We start from the raw sequence: 14,906 nt of genomic DNA, 5'->3' as shown, positions 1-14,906 counted from the left end.
GTCATTTCATATAAATCTAACAAAAAAAATAACATTTGTTAGTGTTAATATCTCAGCTTGTTACAAAATTAAAAGTTAATACCTTAGATTGTTATTTTAAACTATTGATACCTTAAATTGTTAGTTTGCATGAACTACAAAGACTAACAATGTAATTAATTAACTCTTATTAAAACCCTTCCAACTATTGTTTTCCACTATAAAACATGTGTTTATTAAAACTTAAAATTTCAAATTAACCTTATTATCTTAAAGCCCAAATTAAAACATGATTTATCTTAGGTAGCGTTCGTTTCATGGAATGGAATGGAATGGAATTAGGAAGTTTTTCTTTGTAAAATTGATCTTGGTTGGGGGAGGGAGGAATTTGAAATCCTTCACTCTAATGAAATTTGTGACTATTTCAACATTCCTTAGAAATCCTTCACTCTAATGAAGGAATGGAATGGAATGTTGAAATAGTCACAAATTTCATTGATTAAAGAAATTCATTGGATTTCAAATTTCTCCCTCCCCAAACCAAGATCAATTTTACAAAGAAAAGCTTCCCAATTCCATCCCATTCCATTCCATGAAACGAACGCTACCTTAGAGTTAAATGTTATTTTAGTCTATGTGGTTTATGCCATTTTGTTTGTTTAGTCCAAAAATTTTATTTTTCACCTTTGTGTTAAAAAAGGTTTCATAGATGCCATTTAAGTCCATTGGATTAACTTCATCCATTATTTCTGTTAACGAGAAAGGCAATTCGGTCATTTTATATGGCCGAATTGCCCTTCTAGTTGACAGAATTACATATAAAATGATCGAATTGCCCTTCTTGTTAACAGAAAAAATGGATGAAGTTAACCTAGTAGAATAAAATGGCAACGGCGAAACCTTTTGAGACACACAAGTGAAAAATGAAACCTTTAGACTATACTGACAAAATGACACAAACAATAAGGACTAAAATGGCATAAAGAAGTCAAGTTTGCAATTAGATTTTAAAATTAAAGTAGCAACATTAACACAATCCGTTGTAGTCTAGTTGGTTAGGATACTCGGCTCTCACCCGAGAGACCCGGGTTCAAGTCCCGGCAACGGAATTTCTTTTTTAAAACCCAAACCCCAAATCAGCTTTTTTTTTTTTCTTTTCCCCAATTCATTTCTTTCATATTCTTAACCAAAACTCCTATATTTCCAGATCATTTCCAAACCCTAAATCAGCTTCTTCTCTTTATCCTGTGCAAATAATTTTGACGATTACTCTCCAATTCAGTTGTTTAATTCATTTACTGCTCCCAGTTGTCATCGTGTTTGATCCAGTTTTCTCACGAGGCCGACGGTAACATCTTATTTTTCGCTTTTAGTTTTACTTATGTATGTATGCGACTGTGTTTGATTCTTTTTTATGGTACTTTGGTTCTTAATTCACAAATTATAAATTTATAATCGAGTAATTATGAAACGTCTGAAGCTATTACTTGTATTGTGTGATCGGATGATATATTTTTCGTAATGAAATTAGACTGGCTGTAATTTTAGTTTTTTAATATTGTGTGGAGATATACTAAGCATATGTGACAAGATTTTGTACCGATATCTATTAGAGACCCGGGGTGGGGGGGGGGTGGGGGGTGGGGTGGGGGTGGGGGGGTGGGGTGGGGGGTGGGGTGGGGGTGGGGGGGTGGGGTGGGGGTGGGGGGTGGGGTGGGGGTGGTTGGTTTCACGGCTGAAGGAGTCTGCGTTAGAGACGGTCACATGTTTAATGCTGGGGGGATGCTTTTCTTCACATGGAAAGGCTTCGGTGTTCAAGATAGTGCCGCTCGTGATGAGGAGATAGGGAGCCGGTCAGCTGATGTGGAGGACAGTCAGAAAGCCTGTCATTCCCCCACTGCGTTTTGGGGGGGGGGGGGTCACTTCGGAAGGCGGCTGCATCCGAGATAGTGCTGCCAGTGAAGAGGAGAGAAGGAGCTGGTCAAGTCATTGTGGAGGGTGGTCAGAGCGCAGGTTGTTCCCTCCTATGCGTTGGAGATGGTCTTAGAGAACATACGCGTTATAAGTAGCAAAACATCGCTAACTTTTAGGTTGTCCTGTTTCTGTTAACCATTTGTAAGAATTAAGAAAAGGGAAGTGGTACTTTTATTTTCTTTTTAGTTTTGTTATTTGAATTATAGGTTAACTAGTTGTCAAGTTTAAAGTTTTTTGCAAGTTTTCCTGGCCAGTATTAGAATCCATCAGATTTTGAATCACAAGTCATGACTTACTGAGTTAGGTCAGTTGGTGCCTGCTGAAGCATTTGGTCATAGGGCCAGAATCATTGGCCTGAAAGCTTAAAAGTTAGACAAGAGGGCCACATACCATCTTGTAAGGAAAATATCTATCCTGTTGTAGTTAACATGTTGTTCATTTGTTTGGAACACGCGGGTTATAAATTTTGAGAATGGTGATAATGTTTAAGATATCCGATGAGTGATCATGAGAATGATAACATGCTTATATGTTCACACATCTTTGTCTGCTATTTAACTATAAGGAGCCTTGAAAGACCTTTGACTTTTACCTAGTTGGGTACTAATCGATGCAGGGGTCAACTAAACTGTTCTGACTAATTGAGTGCTGAGGAGTGAGGACCCTTTAACGCATGGAGGGCTGCTTAAGCAGCTGTCTGTAGTGGTTTTTGGAAAACTACTTGTTATTTTGGATTAGGATTTGAATGTATATATCGGTTTTTCTTCTAATAGCTAGTTAGAAGAAGTTGAGTAAGAACACGAAGACAATTATTGTCCCATGTTTGATTTGTTCTTGATTCAGTTACATTCTAAAAATAGCTATAATAATATAAAATAATGAACACATCGCATGTGCGTGTATTTAGGATTCATTTGTTTTCAGACCTCATTGCCTAAGTGTCCCGTTAAATGGTTCCACTAACATCCTTAAATTTGACACTCCATATATTTGAAGTCTTCTTTAAAAGTCTAAAAGGAACGAGGGATATGTTTAACGATGGGGGGGGGGGGGGACGCTTTTCTTCACGTGGAAAGGCCTTGTTGTTCAAGATAGTGCCGCCCATGATGAGGAGATAGGGAGCCGCCGGTCAGCTGATGTGGAGGACAGTCAGAAAGCCTGTCATTCCCCCACTGCGTTTGGGGGGGGGGGGTCACTTCGGAAGGCGGCTGCATCCGAGATAGTGCTGCCAGTGAAGAGGAGAGAAGGAGCTGGTAATTTCGTTGTGGAGGGTGTTATTTTGATCCTTTTTTACATGATTAAATACCATTAAATTTAAATGACTAATTATATTTTGTCTTCGTCCAAGAATTATAATGGAAGGATAAGTTAGGAACATCGATAATTATAGTATTTTATTTAACTTGTCATGGTTATCGGTTTATTAGATAGGTCTATGTAGTTGGTTTTAATTATTTGTTTTAATGAGTTTTGAGTCCTAATATGTTAAGGATTGTGTTTGGTATAATTAGGGATAATTGATACCGAAATTATTTGCATTATTTTCTATTTTTGGTTAAAAATCCATCTATTTGGAGGCTTGTTGCATTGTTTTACATCAGTTTCAATTCCAGACAGTAGTTTTTGTGACTTTGAAAGTCAAACATAGGTTGTCTGTTCTTGACTTCTTTCTGGAATGATGAGAGTTAAACTTTCAGCAATAAGCGGTGGTAAAACGTTTGAAAGGTCGGAAACAATATTGCGATAGACTGTTTAACAAGACTTGTTGTGTCTATTGGCAGGTCACAGACAATCTTATCATCACCGTGAAACTAGCTTTAACTCGTGGGTATGGATAATAACAACCTAAATTCTCTTTATACCACACTCTCTGCTGAAGATTTAGCCTGGGCCGATTCCTGTTTAATCGAAGATCCCGACATCTCCGAAACTAATATGGATTCTCTAAAAGAAGCTTTACTCCAAATTCTCGATCAACATTCTGAAACCCATAGCACTTCTGCAAACGAACATGGTAATAACTCAAATGACAAAATTGACCCTGAGAATTCACATTTAGTCTTAGAGGAAGAAGTAACTTCACATGCTGCCGGAAAAAGTGTTGACCAAGATGTAGAACAAGAAAGCTATGATGCTGTATCCATCTTAAAGAAACAACCGTTTCTTCCAAATTTTCATGACGAGATGATGAACATGCGATATTCTGATGATGATGAGGGTTTTTTGGTGTCTGAATTTGTGACGGAACCGCTTCCTGATGAGGATATATTCAAGGTGTGGGATTTAGATATCCCGGTTGAAGAAGATGAACTTGTTAAAGAACTGACGGAGGCACTTTCTTCGGATGCAGATAAAGCGAAAGGTTTGAAAACGGAGTCGGTTGATAGGCTGGTTGAAAGCATTGCAGATCTTTCTATTAAGTAGAGTGTTGGTTCGTTAGTTTTAGAACAATGGATGCTAGTTAAACCATCTTATTTTCATCTTTATGCAAACTCTTTATGTCTTCTTTTGTCACATCTATTTATTAATATATAAAAAAGGTGGTGAATTAGTGATTCATAAGTTTCAATAACTACAACTTACACCTGAGCTTCTCCTGTTGAAATAACAAGCTGGGATGTAAGTTTTGAACACAAATACTAACTGAGAATATGTAATCACAACTAACAAACTTCAAGAAGAATCTTGTGATTGAATGAGTGATTCTAGGGAACGTCAATATGTAGTCAAAGGCGAGTGGTTGGTGTGGCTAGGCGAGGTGAGGCGATGCCTAAGCGCTCCAATTGGATGCAAGATGATGTTCAGGCGCATGTGAGGCGAGGTACGCAAGGCAAGGTAAGTGCCTCAGTCAAGTCAGCAACTCAATGCTAAAACGTGTCTGAACCAAACAAAAAATGGCCTTACCTGACTAAAGCGGGCCATGACTCTATTTAGTTATTGATTTTTTTTTATATAGTCAATAACTTGTTACATTTGTTAACGACTAATTGGCTTCTAGTCTAGTGGTATTAAAGTGGGTAAAATCGTGTCCCTTCCTGTGACTGCGAGGTTGAGGGTTCGAGTAATAGTGGACATTGATGTAGATTAGAAGTAGAATTAGAGGGTACGTGTTTGCCATTTAAAAAAAAAAACATATGCAAGTGTGACCTTTTCTTTTACTTTTTTCGTGAGTTTTATCGAGAAGGAATCTCAATATTTTGTTAAAGCATATCCTTTATATTATTTTACCTTCTATTTTACTACTTTAGTAATATACTTCAAATTTATTTTTATTTGACTATTTATTATATTTGATTATCTAATTTTTCGGTCCCGTTTGTGATATACGCATATAATGTATATATGTGTGGGCGCTCGGAGGGCAAAAGTGAAAGTGCACTAAAGCTAACGTTATTTTACTAATTTTGTAAAATAGGGTTAAAGAGGCGGATGGTTAATCATGCATCATGTGGTGGCGTTGATGGCCGAAAGACAAGGGGGTACATGCACTAATCGGCATTTGTCTCGATTGTTGAGTGTTATGTGCCTTATGTCTAAGGCTTGATGCAAAACTACAATCGAGCCGGGGGTCTCACTGGAAGCAACCTCTCTATTCCTACGGGGTAGAGGTAAGGTTGTCTACATCTTACCCTCCTCAGTCTCTACCTTAGCTTTGCTATTGGTGTGATTTACTGAGTATGATGATGATGATTATCAGGGCCGGCTCTTGGGCCGGCCAACCCGTGCGGTCGCTCGAGGCACAAATTTTTAAAGGGCCCGAAGGGTTTTTATAAGCTTTTATATGTATAGTAAATTATATATTTAATGTATGCATTCATTTATTATACTTATAAGTGTTGGTGGTGAAGTGAGAAAAACCATCTCAAGATAACATGAAGGTCTCAAATTTAAGGCTTGGCTCCACCACGAAGGTCTTACTTTTTTTGTAAATTCATTTCCCCTTAGCATAATTTTGGGCCTAATTTTTATTTCGCTCGAGGCCTAAATTATTTTTAGAGTTCTCGAAGACGGCTCTGATGATTATCTAATTGTTTTATTTGTTTTTTCATAGATTGATAAAAAAAAAATAAAAGATTGTATTTTCAATACATACAAACACAAGTTTGGTCTGTCGACGAGAATAGTTGTCTTTCTTGGCTGGCCAAAAGTGGCGGCCAAGTTTGTTTTTTTTCATAAAATAGTTATTTATAGGTCCTGCCAAATTACGATTTTATCCCCTGTTTAAAATAACGATCTTGCCCCTTGCCAAATTACGATTTTATCCCCTGTTTAAAATTACGATCTTGCCCCCAGTTAGAAATTAAATTTATGCTTTGCCCCCAGCTTAAATTTACGATTTTGCCTTGGTTAAAAAAAAATTATACTTTTGCCCCCCGCTACAATTCTGCCAAATTACAATTTTGCTCCCAGTTTAAAATTACAATTTCGCCACCAGTTCAAAATAATTTTTTTTGCCCCCAGCTGAAAATTACGATTTTGCCCTCAGTAAAAATATTACGATTTTGCCCCCAATTCAAAATAAAAAAATGGTTTTGCCCTCAGTAAATATTATTTTACCTCCATTTTAAAATTACGATTTTACCCAAGCTAAAAATTTCAATGTTGCTATAGTTTTTTTGGGCAAAACTATGGTAGTGTTTTATTTTACTTTGTTTACTCAATTTAGTTTTTATTCGTGCCAAACAACTGCCTAGCACTCGCTAATTGATCCTGACAAATTATTGTTTTGCCCTCAACTCTAAATTACACGCTTGCCATCGTTTTAGTTATTTCTTTATCATAACTATGATAGTGTTTTTCTTTATTTGGTTAACTCGATGCATCTTTTTTTATATCATGTTATAAGTAGCATGTATAACTAACCCAAATAAATGTGTCACGCCCCGCAACACGGGCGGCGCATAACTCTAGTTAATTTCTAAAATGTTTCTATGGTTATCATGATGCGTTAAACGACACACGAGCCCTTTACGTATTAGTTCGCCTTCCATATTTGACTATCTAGCATCAACCCTTTGTTGATGTTCAAAGCTTTTTGTAGCCAAACCGATGACCAAATGCGAGTGGGTTAAACCAGAAAATGTTAGGTGTAAAGAGTATGCACAATTCGAGCTAGCCTTAGACTGAGTTCATATTTGGGCAACTAATTCAACATTAGTTTATGATATTTTATTTAGCGACACCTAAAATCTCGGTTAGAACTCATTAAAACTTATAAACGATAACCTTTTTTTTCAATTAACAACTTTGTTTCATCACCATAAAATGATAGAAAAATAATGGTTTTAGGAAGCGCTCCTGTTAATGTTATATGCCTAACTAATGGGTGTTTGGCTATTAGTGGTACAAAGTAACCAATTAAACATTTAAACCGTTTAAAACGAACACGTTGATTGATTTATTAGGTTGTCCTTCACGAATGTATCAAACAAATAAATGTTGTTTTACCGAACAAACCATACATACCGGATGAATACATGGCCTACCCGTCTTTGTATAAAAGTAAGCAACCCCTAATTTAGAGGGCCCCTTTTTATAGAATAAAGTTAATTTTTTCATGTTTTTTCACGTTTAGTTCACACATTTTAGAAATAGCAGGTATGTTTCCTATGGTTTATCATTTTGTTACTCAGATAGTCCCCTAAGATTTACTCAGGGGACTATCCGAGTAACAAAATAACAAACCATAGGGAGCATACCTGCTAATTCCAAACTAACTGACATCTACTCAGGGGACTATCCGAGTAACAAAATAACAAATCATAGGAAGCATACCTGCTATTTTTAAAAGGTGGGGACTAATGTGAAAAAATGTAAAACCACAGAGACCATCCGGGCAATTAACTTTGTATAGACCTTTGCCCATATACTATAGAACACCCGGGTTCCGATATGTGAGTCGACACATTTTTAGATTTTGTATGTTTTTGAGAAAGTGTCCGGGTAGTCCCTGTGCTTTGCTATTTTTTCACCTTTAGTCCCTAACTTTCTAAAATGGGAAATTGGCCTGTAATAATCCCACCTAGACCTTATTGGCCATTAATAATCCCACCTAAGAATATCCCCCCACCAGTCCCACCTTTCACATATTTTTCCTACAATGGTCCCCCGTTAAAAAAACTTAACGGAGTTAAGCATTTTTCCAAATTACAAACAGATTTTTTTGGGCTTTTGATTAGAACGACGATACGAGTCCATTGATGTAAAACTTGCCTCGAAACGGTGCTCCAAACGATTAAAACGATGCTTATATTCGGGTGTTTAAATTTCCAATTAACCAAAATCAAGTCACTTGGAGCACCATTTCGAAGTAAGTTTTACATCAATAGACTCGTATCACCGTTCTGATCAAAAGCCCTAAAAAATTTGTTTGTAATTTGGAAAAAAGATTAACTTCGTTAAGTTTTTTTAACGGGGGACCATTGTAGGAAAAATATGTGAAAGGTGGGACTGGTGTGGGGAATATTCTGAGGTGGGATTATTAATGGCCAATAAGGTCTAGGTTGGATTATTACAGGCCAATTCCCCTTCTAAAATTACAGCTATAGTCCCCAACTTTTGCAATTTAGTTCTCGGATGGTCCCTTGCGTGGATGGAGGTTAGTTTTCTCAGTTAAGTTAGTGTGAAATGACTATAATGTCCTTACTGTTAAATTAGTAACTAAATAGTTTCAAAAAAAAATATAATTAATATTTAGATTTTATGTGGGACCCACCACCCACTCCATCCGCCTCCCACCACCACCGCCGCCGCCACCACCACCACCATATGTTTCATCTTCCCCACCCAATCCTCATCTAAACTGAATTAATAATATCATTAACAAGATAAACCCCATAGTTGACTAATATAAATTCATCAAAATCTTTTGATTTCTACAAATAAGTTCAAAACCCCTAGTATTAACATACGAAATTCAAACAGTAGCATATGTTATCATTCAACCAAATAATTCAAAACCACAGGGACATAATCTTCAACAACAGTTCCTCTTCTTCTCATTCCAATCTCCCCAGAACAACCTTAATCTTACCTTTTTCATATCAATGGCCCTTAAATCCATCAAAATCCTTCGATTTCTGCAACTAATTTAAGGTTTCACTTTCCTATTTTCGAATGATGGCGAGTGGTGATGGCGGCGGTAATGGCGGCGGGGGTGTTTGTGGCGGGGTGGTTGTGGCACTGGTGATGATAGCGGCGGTGCTGGTTTTGGCAGTGATGGTGGTGGTGGCTGAGAGGTGATGTTGGCTGTAGAGGTGGAGGTGATGATGGTTGTGGTGGGGGTGGTTATTTTAAAGGAGAGAGAGGGTAGAGAGAGAGAGGGAGAGTAGAGAGAGATATGTTGGTGGATTGATGAGAGGTGAAGAAGAAAGGGGGTAGAGGGTGGGGGGTGTGAGTTAGGATTTTATATTTAAATAAATAATAAGGGTATTTAGGTAATCTCACACACACTTAACTAAGAAAAGTAACCTTCATTTACGCTAGGGACCATCCGAGAACAAAATTGCAAAAGTTGGGAACTATAACTGTAATTTTAGAAAGTTAGGGACTAAAGGTGAAAAAGGGCAAACCACAAGGACTATCCGGACACTTTTCTCTATCTTTTTTAAACAAAATCTAGCAGATCCAAGTTCCAACTGCTAAGGAGGGGGAACCGGCCCAAAAAAATCCAGTTATTTTAGTGGTCCAATGACCCAACTTTGGTTGTGATTTATCGAATATAAAAAGTCTATTTTTATTTTTAATGAAAAGAAAGTGTAAATCTAAATCTTTTTTTGGATGAGATCCTCAAAAATTGTGTTCGTCTTAAACTCTAAGCCTGTAACACCCCGTGTTTTCGAATGTCAAAGTCAAAGTCAAAGTCCAAGTCAACTTTGACTTTCTTTGACTGTAGATAGTCTATTTTATGTTTTAGTTGTATTATGTGGAGTAAGTGTTGTAATCAGCAAGAATCGAGGTAATCGAATGTTTTAACGCGAACCGATCTACGACTGTGAATGATAGGAAGTAACAATGCGATAAAGTTAACTAATCAGTAATCAAGCCGATCTATCAATCATCGAACTCGAGACTCGAATTATGCGAATTGTGGTATTGTTATACGTGTGTGTGTGCCTTATGTGTTACTTGTGCGTGTTTACTTTATGTTTGGTGTGATATTCAAGCAAATCAATCGAAAATCGAATCGAAACTCGAAAAGCAATCGAACTCAATCGAAACCGACATCGAAACGTGAAATGTAGATGCTTCTATGTAGATATAGTAGTTGGGACTGAAAGTAATTTGACTAGGAATCCTATCGTATTCGTATCATCGTTCATCGAAATCGAAACGTCGAAAATCGTCGCAAAATACTCAAAGTGTGTCGCGGATCGAACAGGAGGCATCCTGAGCGAACAGGCCAGCCGATCGGCTAGCATCTTGCCAGCCGATCGAGCAGCCCATTCGATCGGAGCTCCTGGCCGATCGGTTGCCACTTTACCTTTTTGGAAGCCTATAAATAGGGCTGTCATTGTCTTCATTTACACTTTTGGAAAGTTCTGACCGGCCAGCTCCTATTCTTCACCTTTTCTCAGATTTCTCTCAACTCCGGTAAGTTTTCACTCTAAATCTTGTACGTTTTTTATTATTACTTGATTCTACACCTTTCTATCTTTCAAAACTTGGATTCTAACCGTTAAATCACCAAGATCTAAGTGTTCTTGGGTGATGTCATCATGATGTTCTTGAAGAACATCAAACTTTGGCCTCACTCAACCATGAATAGCTTAGATCTAACCGATTTCCACATAAACAAGTTAAGATCTATCATAGATCTAAACATTTTCATGGTGTGAAGGATTGAAAGAAGGATTTCCAACTTTCTTTCCAACTCTTTTACACTCAATGCCTTCAAATCGTTAGAAACGGAGCTTGAACCGACTAACTAATCATTCTAACAGTTAAAAGGTTCAAGATTCGGGTTCTACCTACGAGGATTCACCGACAATGGGTTAAACTCTAAGCCGACGTTCCGAACCGCTCAACGGACGGATTTGGGTGATTCCTGTCCGAGCCGGAGAGACAAGTAAGAACGAAGGTATCATAGTTCAACTTGTTATCAAACTACCTCGATATAACGACAAGTAACCAAACAACCAAGTGTTAGACGAAAGGCCGACCAGGTCAGAGATGCTGGCCGAACGGCTAGGCTGTTCGAACAGCCCAGCCGATCGGACATACCTGTCACACCCCAACCAATGGCGGAAACATCGGGATGAGACGAAGTGTGAAGATTGCTCGAGACATCATAACGCTATTTGTGACAATAATTTAATAATCCAAATTTCATTTCCAAAATAAATTGTCAAAACATTACAAGAAAAGCAAATAACAACATTGTTCAACATAACATAAACAAAATTGATACAACACTTTAAACCTAAACGTCTAAGTGAGTATCTAGGCATCTTTGCTATCCGTTTTCATTTCATCATCATCAACCTGTAACATGTTTAAAAATACAATTCAATGCAAAAGCAAAGGCGAGTATACAAGTTTGGTACGTACATAGCATAAGATAAAAAGTGTGAACAATTCCTCATGGCAAGCATATGATTCAAGATAACATTAAATATGGCATGTGTCTAACATATCAAACCAAGAAAACGCAATATGCTCAAGACATAACCTCAAGTTTACGGGCGGGTCGTTAATCCTATAGCGCTACATATGTCAAGGTTTGGCTCGTACGAAGTTAATGATAAGTTCAACACATAAGAATAACCCAAGTTTAAAGTATCAAGCCATCACGTATACAAGCATGTTATAGGAACGTTCATGTGTTTAACAAAGTGTTCATGTGTAAGTTTTCAATAGGTAAACATGTTACACCCCAAAAGTGGTAAAAGTAAAAAGGGGAAATACGAGTATACTCACAAAGTTTGCATACGTTTTCCGATTATCCAATTGTTGACGAGTAGAGATTTAGAGTCCGAATGTATAAGGGTTAAAGTTCAAGTATGTTTAGAGTCGAGATTCGGTGTTTAAAACAACATAAAAATAAGATATGAGAATAACATGGAAAATAATCATTTAGTACATATGATGCTTGTTCTTGACACTAGGAAACTCGAAGGAGTTTAGATGTTTTCATGGAACAAGGTTCCATTAGAATCGTGACAAGTTATCATAGTCTAGGATGATGTAATCTAGTACCCCGACATATGAACACTAGTTCATCATCAAAGATTCGATTATTCGAATAATATATTTAGGTTATATAATATATGTCCAATAGTTCAAGCATGAGGTAGAAGATTAAAATCTTCATTTTGGTACCTCTAAATGTCATAGAAGTCATGTAGGAGGTAGGAAGATCAAGTCTTCCATTTAGGCACCTCTATGTGTTCACCACTACACTTGATGTAAAAAAAAAACAACCAAGGAGGGTCATGAACATACAATAAAGAATAAGAAATATACACACTAACTAAGAGAAATCATCAAATCATGTGAGGATTGTATGTTTGGACAACCCAAGTTGTTCCATAATCACTCATGTATCAAAGACAAAGTTTGACATGACTTGTGGGTTAAAAACCCTAAACAAAACACCAAGTTTATGAGGTTTAATCCTCTGATTTTAAATGTCTCAACCTTGTTTTTAAGCTTAACCAACCATGGGATAAGTTGTAAGCATTAGGACATAGGTATGAGATGTGTTGGACACAAGTTGCATAGGTTTAAACAAGTCTTTGATGAACATAAAAACAAACAGAAAGTTTATGGACTATTTCGGGGCATTTCCAGGTCTGATTTCTCCAAGGAGAAGTCTAGGAATCGAACCCCATGATTATACAAGCAAGTAGGAAAAAGAATCGAGTGAATCGGATAAGAATTGAGTGAGTTATGCTCATTTTCGTGAAGGGGTGTCAATCTACTCGAACCCTTGCTTTCAGCTACGGTTTGGTGGATGTTTTGTGAGTTTTTAGGGTTGCAAAAGTGGTAGGGAGGCTGGTTATAAGTGGTATTTATAGGGGGAAGGATTAGGGTTTCAATGGGTTGGGCTTTAGAAGTGTTTAGAAGGGGTTACACCTTGAAACTAGCCCACAAAACCCAACTATATGGGCTGAATTTTGCTGAATTGGGGCTGCCATATTTCTTTATTTTTTTTATTTTTTTAAAACATTATAATGAGTAATTTTGTTAGTTAAGTTGTGTAATAATGTGCAACAATGTTTCCCCTAACTTGTAACAAGGTGAAATATGAAATAAAACATGATTTAACTAGGTAAAAAGTGTAATGTACAAGTTTTATTTACGAAGCAAGTTCCGTATTTTACAACGATTACAATGAAAGAATGGTTATAAGAACACAAGATTTCCAAATTTAGAATTTCACGTAAGGTTTCTAAATGTAGGAAGTTTGAAAACGCAGGGCGTTACAGTCTCCCCTCCTTTAGGAAATTTCGTCCCGAAATTTATTTAAGAGGAAGGCTTGAAAGAGTTTTTGGCATAAAGGTGATCATTAAGAATTGAAACTTGGGAAGTTTGAAAGTTTTGAAAAGTACCAAATTTTGGAGAACATCAAGGTAGATTTGCAAGGGGAAGTTTTTAAGGATAGTATAAAAAATCATACTTTCGTAAAACCTGTTTATTGAGAGGAACGAAAAGGTTTGTTACTTTAAATAAAGCAATAGAGAGATACTAAGTATAGTTACACAAGAATCAAGAATAGGGAGGCTATTTTATAGGTAATGAGGTAAGTTAGGACTCAAATGTTTAAACAAGCTGGATTGCGAACGAGTTTTGTATAAAATAATACGAGTATAGAATGAACGAATGGCTCTTAAAGAGTACAAGTATGTGAATAGCATAAGTGTTGGATAGATGAACGTAGTGTGTTAAGGATGAAGTCTCGTCATGAATAATCGGATATAATGCGTTTGTGAGTTGCGTGAAGTTGTATTAGGTCCAAAAGGTCTGCAACACACTGAATTTCTCATGGCACGTTTTACGAAAGTTTGGTAACGTGGTGAAAACCCTTATATATAGGAAGTACCAGCGGCATATCCACCATGTTTTGACCACGTTACGTCCGTTTTGTCTTCGGTGTCATGTTACGTTTCGTGTATTACCATACGCAGTAGCACACTCTATGGTTCTCATACGCCTATCACTATAATCCCGTGTGCACCCGTGATTATTTTGATCGTCGCATGGTCCGCATAGCTTGTACTAGTTGTGTATGAATCAGGGTATACATAAAAAGTTTAGAATGTGTACGTACAAGAATATAGTATATAAGCAAGTCCATGTTTAAGTATGTGTGGGACCCACACAAGCGAATCCCTCAGGTTACGCTCGCGTATAGGTACGAATGTATGAACCATGAGTAAGGATGAAAGTATGAGCATAAGTTTAAGTATGAATACGCATGTATGTATGAGCATAAACATAAAACGTGTAAGTAGTATGTGTATAAGCAGAAGCGTAAAACGTATAAGTAGTATGCGTATAAGTACAAGCATAAAACGTATGAACATAGGTGTAGTTATAAAAAAAATAATTATTGCGTATATAGTGTACGTTGAGGCATTGCGGATTAGAAAGGCTAAGTATGTAGATACGAACGATATAAATGGTGTTATCGCGAGATATCGACTAAAACGTGTATGACGATGTGCATGTATAGTTGTTCCAACAAAACGTTGAGTTTATCGAATCAAAATTAGATTGAGCCTGGTTTGAAAGGTAGAATATAGTTTGTATATGTAAAGGAACATAAAGTACTCGTTGGTTATGCAAAACGTATGTTGTAACAAATAGAAATGCTAATTTTGTTTAAAAGGGTTTACGTAATCCGAAAAAAAATGGTCGGTCCCTATGAAGTCTTCTTGCGCACGTGTTTTGTAAATTGGTGTAGGAAAAAGGTTTTCGTTAAAAAGTAAGTTCGTTTCATCAAAGAAGAA

The 14,906-nt window shown here is 37.0% G+C and overlaps 1 protein-coding gene and 1 non-coding gene across 2 annotated transcripts; both read left to right on the top strand.

The window, feature by feature from the left end:
- Positions 1–1,015: 1,015 nt before the first annotated feature.
- Positions 1,016–1,088, top strand: TRNAE-CUC. Its single transcript has one exon. It is a non-coding gene; the product is annotated as a tRNA-Glu (tRNA).
- Positions 1,022–4,510, top strand: LOC110911540. The gene is made up of 2 exons (XM_022156168.2): positions 1,022–1,327; positions 3,735–4,510. Exon 2 carries the CDS (start codon positions 3,784–3,786, stop codon positions 4,375–4,377), a length of 594 nt encoding a protein of 197 aa, XP_022011860.1. The 5' UTR covers positions 1,022–1,327; positions 3,735–3,783; the 3' UTR covers positions 4,378–4,510.
- The last annotated feature ends 10,396 nt before the right edge of the window (positions 4,511–14,906 follow it).

This window comes from Helianthus annuus, chromosome 15 (assembly GCF_002127325.2).
Source record: "Helianthus annuus cultivar XRQ/B chromosome 15, HanXRQr2.0-SUNRISE, whole genome shotgun sequence".
NCBI classification, from domain to species: domain Eukaryota; kingdom Viridiplantae; phylum Streptophyta; class Magnoliopsida; order Asterales; family Asteraceae; genus Helianthus; species Helianthus annuus.
The sequence above is the reverse complement of the archived record's forward strand: the minus strand, read 5'-3'. Positions and strand labels throughout refer to the sequence as shown.

Excerpts from the sequence above, each read along its gene's own strand:
- LOC110911540 (XM_022156168.2), top strand. The coding sequence starts at position 3,784 with ATGGATAATAACAACCTAAATTCTCTTTATACCACACTCTCTGCTGAA.